This window comes from Oenanthe melanoleuca, chromosome 23 (assembly GCF_029582105.1).
Source record: "Oenanthe melanoleuca isolate GR-GAL-2019-014 chromosome 23, OMel1.0, whole genome shotgun sequence".
In the NCBI taxonomy this organism is placed as follows: Eukaryota; Metazoa; Chordata; class Aves; order Passeriformes; family Muscicapidae; genus Oenanthe; species Oenanthe melanoleuca.
Genome location: NC_079356.1, coordinates 6292267 through 6300692, shown reverse-complemented (window position 1 = coordinate 6300692; position 8426 = coordinate 6292267). Strand labels below are relative to the sequence as shown.

General features: G+C 57.2%; 1 protein-coding gene across 4 annotated transcripts; it reads left to right on the top strand.

The window, feature by feature from the left end:
- Window positions 1-142: 142 nt before the first annotated feature.
- On the top strand, window positions 143-6883 carry TCEA3 (transcription elongation factor A3). 4 transcript variants are annotated; one of them, XM_056509290.1, is made up of 14 exons: window positions 147-371; window positions 1806-1868; window positions 1953-2058; window positions 2373-2526; window positions 2786-2854; window positions 3045-3113; window positions 3235-3306; window positions 3586-3663; window positions 3760-3914; window positions 4211-4272; window positions 5120-5269; window positions 5787-5933; window positions 6010-6081; window positions 6219-6883. In XM_056509290.1, the coding sequence occupies exons 1-14, from the start codon at window positions 303-305 to the stop codon at window positions 6225-6227; spliced, it is 1275 nt and encodes a 424-aa protein (XP_056365265.1). In that variant the 5' UTR covers window positions 147-302; the 3' UTR covers window positions 6228-6883. The 4 variants fall into 4 exon arrangements, with proteins under 4 accessions (XP_056365267.1, XP_056365266.1, XP_056365264.1 ...); XM_056509291.1 differs by lacking the exon at window positions 6219-6883 and having other exon boundaries at window positions 144-371; window positions 3826-3914; window positions 6010-6205; XM_056509289.1 differs by lacking the exon at window positions 6219-6883 and having other exon boundaries at window positions 145-371; window positions 6010-6204.
- The last annotated feature ends 1543 nt before the right edge of the window (window positions 6884-8426 follow it).

Here is an 8426-nt window from a genome sequence, read left to right as displayed (position 1 = left end):
CTCAGGATTCCCAGCTGAGCCATCCCGATGGCCCCACGGCCGCGCACCTCCCCCTCTCTGGCAATTGTGGCTCTGGGCTATATTTAGCCCTCCCCCATGCTATTTCGCTTTCCTGGCAGGAGTTTATAACTGGCTGGGACAGCCCCACCTCCTTTCTACTTTCTCTCCCTTCTCTTTTCTTCCCTTCCCATTCCTCCTTCTCCCCTCCTCTCTGCTCCCTGCAGCCCCGGCTGCCCAGGAGCCCCTGTCCGCAGTGCCCAGCTGTGCCCGCAGCCAGAGTCCTGCTCCCTGCAGCCCCCGCCATGGGGCCCGCTGAGGAGCTGGTCCGGATTGCCAAGAAATTGGATAAGATGGTGGCCAGGAAGAGCACGGTAAAGTAGCCAAGCTCCTCGGGGCGTGTGCGTGTATCTACACACGCGTGTATTTACACACGTGCTTCTTTACACACGTGCTTCTTTACATGTGTGTTTGAATGCTGATGGTGGCTTGGGAAAGGGGGGGATTTGCTTTACACACCCCTCATGTCATCCCTGGAGGGGCTGAGTGGGTTTAAGGGGCCTGTGCCACCCAAACCCAGCCTTGTAGTCAGCACCCAGGGGATTTAATTTTACTTCTAATTTGAGGCTCTCCTGTACCCCATTGCTCCCAGAGACTGGAACTTGGAGGTAAGTGAGGATTTGTCCCATGGGTGGCAGTTCTAGACACCACTTGGCAGTGCTGGATTGTGGGCGACAGGTGTTTGGCCCCCATCCTGTGCACCAACACCCGATGAGGGCCAGGGCCAGGGCCAGAGGCTCGTGCAGTAGCAAGGAAAAGCTCTGGGCTGGGGGATGGAGCAGCCTCAAGGCACCCAGCACAGCCCTGCCTGTTGCACAAGTGTGCAAAGGGAGGGGAGGGTTCAGTCACTGTGTCCTGGGTGCTTTTGGTGGTTGTGTGCTGGGGAAGCTGGGACTCAGCCCTGTCACCCTTGTGCCAAGTCAGGATCCATCTGGGGATCCTGTGGTGTGCCAGTGGCGAGTGCCAAGCCCGCCCTCAGGGTTAATTTTTGACCATTTCCACCGGCCTTTGCCCTGACAAGGTGAAGTTCCTGGCTGGGGGGAAGCGCTGCTATCTCCCTGGATCTGGTGGCTTTTTGGGATGCCAATGCTTGTTTATCAAACCAGATCTCACGGCTCTGCTTGCTGCCAGGAATTACCCAGGGGTCTCCTGCTGCACTTTGGGATGGGACAGAGCCAGGGTCCAGCTGCAGCACAGGAATGTCCATGCACCCATCAAACCTGGGGGTCTGATCTAGCCCCTCATGGTGGGAGTCCATGGAACTGTGTCCCCGGGAGGGGGTACCTGGGAGCTGGTGTCTGCTGCTGAGGCTCTAAAAATACCAAGGACGAGGAGGGGGAAGGGAGGGAGGAGGAGGAAAGCTACACACAGGACTATCTTTATCCCAACTGCCACTACAGGGTGTCAGGATTAAATCCCGGGGTTTGTGTCCCATGGACCTTCACATCCCTGGGTGGGGTACACTGGGGAATCCCCCAGCTGTCCCTAGCTTTCACTAGCCCAGATTTTTCTTGCAGATGGGATTTTCCCAAGTTTTAAGAAAAGGTGCTGCTACCCAGCTGGAGGTGTGACCTGGTGCTGGGATGGCCCAGCAGGATTTGGGTGTGGGATTTTCTGTCGGTGTGGTGACACAGAGGGTCAGGTAGTCCCAGGGAGCAGCCCAGGTCTGCTTTGGGCTCTCCTTTCACGCCCTTCCTGGTGCTGCCTGGTGCCTTCTCGAGGGCTCCTGTGACTTCTCCCTGCTGCAGGAAGGGGCACTGGACCTGCTCAAATCCCTTACTGGCTACACCATGACCATCCAGCTGCTGCAGGTGAGGGGCTTTGGGTACGGTGGAGTAGCTTGCCCTGCGCCAGCCAGCACGTCCCTAAGGATTGTCCCTGGTGTGTGTCTCCAGACCACGCGCATCGGGGTGGCTGTGAACTCAGTGCGGAAACACTGCTCAGATGAAGAGGTGGTGGCCTCAGCCAAAATCCTCATCAAAAACTGGAAGCGACTTCTGGGTGAGTGATGCTTGGGGGAAGCAAGAACCCCCCAAAGCCTCAGTCCTGCCTGGGCCATCCCTGCACCTCGAGCCCCGATGCTTTCTGGGGGAATGGAGTGCAATCAGTCCAGAACTAGGATGTGCAGGCTTCTGTAACCTGTAACCCAGATTTTCCAAGGGCTTGTTTTCACTCTGGGATAGAGTGGTGTAAATCAATTTGTGCCCCACCTAGGGCTGAGCATCTCCACAATCATTCCCCAGCCAAAGATGCACCTCTGCAGGTGCCCTGTGCTGGTTTGGGCTATGACTGTGACATCCAAATCCTTCCCCCAGAGTCTACCACCACAAAAAAAGAGAAGGATGCAGATGGGAAGAAGGAGAAGGACACAGATGGAGACAAGGAGAAGAGGAAGGGGTTGGATGTTTCCAGCTGCCCCAGTGAAGGGGTGAAGTACAGCAAGAATACAGCTGAGAAGCACAAGGAGAGGTGAGGGCTCCTGCCTGCTGTCAGGGGGGGTAATATGAGACCACCCCCTGCTTGGTCCTTGAGAGTTTATCCATCTCTGCCTACCCATGGATGCCAGCAGCACCTCTGGAGACCAAACTGCCTCTGGGACAGCACCAGGGCAGTTTTTGGAGGAGGGAGAAGTGGTCATTTTTTATTTTCCCTTCTCTAAAACTAATTGTTCCTTGGATGAGGTCAGTTTGGACAGTGCTTTTCTGATCCTTTCTTTCTCTGTCCCTAGGAAGTCCAGCAAGTGTGGCTCTCATGTCAGCAGCACCCAGGGCCACTCTGTCGACTCCAGCCCAGAGAGGTACCTGCTGAGGCCCTGACTCTCACAGCAGGCTCTGCCAGGGACTGCCAGCCCAGGGGAGGCTTTGCTGGCAGCCGGGGTGGAGCTCAGGGATGGGGATGCAGATGGACAGGATCCAGCTCACAGCTTGCCAGAGTATGCTGGGGTTGCTGAGAGCTTCTCTCCCTTCCTTTGGGCCTCTGTGGTGAAGAGAGTCCAGTAATGGCCGGAGCCCCACTGCATCCTCCAAGAAATCACCTCTGGATGGCAAAAAGGAGAGGTGGGTGCTGGGTTGGGAGGTGGGAGAGGCTGGACCCCAGCCCCTTACTGGGCTGTGGTTGGGGTGTGGACCTAGCACTCGTCCCAGTCTCTGCCCTCTGACATGGGGCTTGTCTTGCCAGGAGAGCCTCTGCTGACTCCAGGTCCTCAACCACCTCCTCTTCCTCCCCACAGAAGAGACTGTCAGGGGAAAGGTAAGGAGGGGGTGTCCTTGGGCAGCCTAGGGAAGCTTTTAGGGTCCTCCCTGGGGTTGCTCTAACCATGGAGTGAGAAGTTGCTGGGAGACCTGATCCTTCCACAGCACTAGGATGTTCCCTAGGAGGACTAAATCCTCCCCTGGGGAGATTCCTATTAGCTTCTGAGCACTCTCATCAGTGTGCTGGTGCCTGAGGTCCTGCCCCCAGTCCCTGCCCCTGTCTTGTCTGCCCCATCTCTGGTGTCATCCCCACTGTTCCATTCCGTGCCACGCCCAGGAGAGTCTCTGTGGGCACCAGCCTCTCTTCAGCTGCCACCAGCTCCCAGAGAAACTCCAGTGACAGCAAGGAGGAAAGGTAAGAGAGACCCATTCCTCCAAGGGAGCCTGGCAGGTCCCTGAGGCTGTGCCAGAGCACTGGCACCTGCCTGTCCCCCTCCGTGTGCCCCTGCAGAGCCAACAGCAGCAAGGCCAAAGCCAAGGTGCCACGAACCCCCAGCAGTCCCTCCTTCTCCCCCAGCCCCTGCTGCCTGGCTCCCTGCTATCTCACGGGGGACTTGGTGCGAGACAAGTGCGTTGAGATGCTGGCAGCTGCACTCCGCATGGATGGTGAGAAGCTCAGGGGGTGCTGCAGCCCAGGCTTGGCTGCTTTTCCTGTGGGACGGTCCCGATAGGAGCATTCAGCCCCAAAAGGAAAGAAAAGGAGGTTGGGTAGGGTCTCTGATAAGGGGGTTGGATGTGAGAATACATCTTTGTAAGATTCAAGAGTAAAAAAATAGGTATTTTAGAGATTGAGTGTCTGGGGCACGTACAGGGGGAGTGGTGAGATTTTTTGGGGGAGGTACAGTGAGACTTGTGGCTGGTTTCACAGCTGAAGGTCACCCCTTAACCTCTCCACCCTTTAGACGACTACAAGGAGTTCAGTGTCAACTGTGAGAAGATGGCATCAGAGATCGAAGACCATATCCTTTGGGGGGCTAGGGGTCCCCAAGCTCCATCTGCTGGGGGACATGCATGGCCCCAGGAGTGCTGCTGGAGACAGGACAGAGGGTGACAGGGACAAGGACAGAGGGTGACAGGCTCTGCCATGCTCGCTGCCTGCAGAGGGAGCCCAGACCTCAGTTAGAGGAGCCTGAGGCTGATGCTGAGCAAAACATCTCCTGAGCACGCGCTTTCTTGCGGGGGTCGGCGTGTCCCCCCAGTTAACCCCTCTGGTTAGGGACCTGCCTTCTTCCCTGGGGAGATAAATCCAAACCCAGCCAAAGTTTTTTCCATGAGCCTGCTGTAGGTGCCTGTGTGTCCTGCCAGAACCAGTCTGTCACAATGTCCAGGCTGTGCCATGCTGGCAGAGATGGAGCCACCTGTCTACCACCAACTCAAAGCTTGGGGTTCTCCCGGCAGCCCCCTGAGACCAGGACCAAGCCCAGGGTGGTTCCCCTCCTGGGTTCACTTTTTGGTGCATCCCAGACTCTGTGCCCAAACCTGATATATCAACCTGTCCACATCCATGTTCTTTGGGAGGAGGGACTAGACCGAATCTCTGCACCCTGAACTTTTGTCCCAGCACAGGGCTTGGTGACAGCCCCTGAGCCCCACAGCCTCGCCTGGACGTTAGACATTCCAAGGCAATGCAAAGTCATTTTCCTCCCCACATCTCAAGCTGTGGTTCATCCTCTTAAAGCCAAGGATGGGGACATTTGCCACAGGGAGGAAAGCCCCAGTGAGATCAGCCACTTGCACGTGACCATCAGCCCTGGTGACAGCAGCACCCAAGCTGGCATCCCCCTCTGATTCCTTGACGGACCCCACATATCTTCCAGGAGCTGAGGTGCACAGACATGAAGTATCGCAACCGGGTGCGGAGCAGGATCAGCAACCTGAAGGATCCCAAGAACCCCAGTCTGCGGAGGAACGTGCTCTGCGGGGCCATCGAGCCCGGCCTCATCGCCCGCATGACTGCTGAGGTGGGCATGGGCTGTGAGGCTGCTGCCCCTGCACCTCATCCACGCTGCCTCTGTGCTGCCCTGTGCATGCTCTGGGCTTGGGGCTCTCCACAGTGGGGTTGTCCCAGCACTCTCTGCTCCACCCCAGGGCTGAATGAGGCAGAGGAAGCATTAGGAGAAAGCTGGCAGCCCTGCTGGGTCCCCTCAGAGCCCTGCAGACCCCCAGACCATCACAGATCTGGCTCTGCAATGTCACACCGGCAGGAGTCAGGCTGGAGTGCACCCATTTGTCCTTCTCAACCTGGGTCCACAAATCAGAAGCTCAGTTTCCCCTGTGGGGAGACAGATCCCTGCAGGCAGCAGTTTTCATTTGAGGATGGGGTGATTTTTTCATCTGGGTGAGTCTGAGGCCTCCAGCAAGCACAGAGAGCAGGACTCACCTTGTTTTGGGAGGGGATGGGGAAGGTGTTGGACTGTGGCACCTGGATGTGAGCAGAGCCATGGCCGCACTAACCCATGCACCCGGTGCTGGTGGCAGGAGATGGCCAGTGATGAGCTGAAGCGGCTGCGCAGCGCCATGACCCAGGAGGCTATCCGCGAGCACCAGATGGCCAAGACAGGCGGCACTGTCACCGACCTCTTCCAGTGCAGCAAGTGCAAGAAGAAGAACTGCACGTACAACCAGGTCAGGCCTGGTCCTGGGGGCTGTCGGCCTGGGGGCCCCGAAGGGTCTCCCCTGAGCCGCTGCTGCTCCACTGCAGGTACAGACGCGCAGCGCTGATGAGCCCATGACGACGTTCGTGCTGTGCAACGAGTGTGGGAACCGCTGGAAGGTCTGTAAGCATCTGGAGAGAGTCTCTGGGCAAGCCAACCCTTTCCCAGCCTTCGGGGGTGTCAGAGCCCCCTGACATGGTGCTTTGGGGGCTGGCTGAGGGCTCACCACCTGCCCTGGGCTCTACTTCTCCCACAGTTCTGCTGACGCTGCTGGAGACTGGTCTGGAGGGAGCATGATGCAAGACAAGCTGCTGTGACACCACATTGGGCAGCTGGGCTGGGGAGGAGGGATCAGGGTGGCACCAGTCCCTAAACCCCTCTCCTTGCTCCCTTGCACTGGGCTCCCTTGGGGAGCCAGCTTCCAGCAATGTCCAATTCACTTGAGAAGGTCCCTGTGAATTCAGTGGTTCTTCCCTGCAAATACCTGCCTGCCCTTTGACTGGGGTATGCTGGGATCCCACTGGGAACAGATTCATTCCTGGAAAGGGAGATTGGTACAATCTTGAGCAGCATGTCCTTCCCTGAGAGAAATCTGGGCTTGGATGATGTGGGGGCAGGAGAGACATTGCTTCTTGGATGTGGGGCTGTGCCTGGGAGCTGAGGGCAGCAGAGGGCCAGGTTTTAACCTAAACACCTTCTTCCTCACCTAAGTGCATGCAGAGGGAGGACATGGAGGGGACAAGATGGTCGCAGCATGTCCAGATGCTGTTGGGATGCTACTGTGTCCCTCTGCTCTGTGGCAAAGGAACCATCCATCCTGGCTTGAAGGCACCATGGCCAGGAAAGAAGGAAGGATGGCAGGGAGAGGAGTGAGGAAGAACCCTTCCAGCCAGAGTAATAAAGGTGTGAACTATCCCTGCAGCACAGACTGTTCCTTAAGGTGGGTCTGGGACCTCAGTCTCAAGTTTATAGCTCCCCAGTTTGAGACTCAAGGGCATTCAAGATCCCTCACCAAATTCCAACATATATCTCAAATCCACCAGCCCCAGCCTGGGATAGAACTATAGCTTTCCCGCTCATCCATCACCTGACTGGTGATTAAAGACCTTTAATTAAGGCTGGAGCAGCTCCCTGGCTTGGTCTGAATACTGCAGGCTGCCCCATGGCAGGGCAGAACTTCCACCAACAGCAGGGAGCATTTTCCATGGAGAAAGCATCAGGGAACAGCTGGGAGACATCCCTTTGGCTACAGGATTCTGGATGGAGCCTCGTGGCACCGAGCCGTGCACTGGCCTCTCCCAGTCGCAGTGAGGTGTGCTGGGGACATGGGAAGGTCATGGTGAGCATGGGTCACCATAGATGGGGGTGAGGGTGCTGCTCCTATGCCTGCATGAGCCTGAGGGTGAGGGTGGAGAAGGATGGTGAAGTTGTTAATTAACCCATCATTAATTTTTTAATATTGGGCTGAGGTGTGAATTTTTTCACAGGCAGTGCTGTTTGCAGCCGGACGGGTGCTAAACCCTCCATGTTTGGGGGTCCCTGCCCCCCCTGGAGCCCCCTGAGAGCACTGGGCTGCGGTGCTCGTTAACACGCTGAAGTGATTAATGAGCTTCCAAGGCAATTATTTACGCTTGTGACAGTGCATGTGGCTGCAATTAAAGAATATCGTGGATTGTAGGGGATGAATAAAACATCAGTGTGACCTTGAGCTGTGAGGGGAGCGTAGGCAGGGCAGGACTGGGGCTCCCGGCCGGTACCAGTGTGCCTCAGGGCACGTTTGCCTGCCACAAGGTTGCAGTAGGGGGATTTGGATCTGTATTTTTTTTGCAGTCCAGCCTAATACAGGTGTTTAAGTGATACTAGAGGGAGCTGGAGCAAGTTACGATGGATCTCCTGGTAGTCTTCTGTGTCCTTCTGCCCCCCTGTGAACTTGTCCCCAGGAAAAATATCACCCTGTGCCCCCTCCCCAGGTTCCCTGGGAAATCCCAGAGGAGGAAAGGAAAGGGCGAACTGGGGAGCTGGGAAAGCAGGGGCTCCGCTGGCACCCATGCAAGGATGTCCCTCCACGCACCCAGAGAGAGCTTTTGCAGTTGGCTGGGCTGGAGGAGCCCGTGATGCTGGGAGCTGCTGCAGCCCTGGGGAGGTGCAGCACCGCCCAGGGCAGGGCACAGCGAGAGGCTCTCTGTATGCAGCTGTTTGCAGCTCCGTCCCCAGGCTGAGCCTCTGACCTGCTCCACAGGCAGGGCACAAACACGTGGGTGTGTGTATCTCAAAAGTCCAATTCCCAAACTTTCAGTGCCGGACTGCGGACTGAGCCCCCCGGGATGACCTGCCATCCCCTCCCACCCCTCCGCTCCAGAGCTCCCCCGAGCTTTCCCCTCTCTCGTCCCCTCCTCCCCTCCGCCTAGGAAGAGGAGCAGGGAGCCGCCCGTGCTGCCAGCACGCAGCTCTCTCTTGAGCGTTG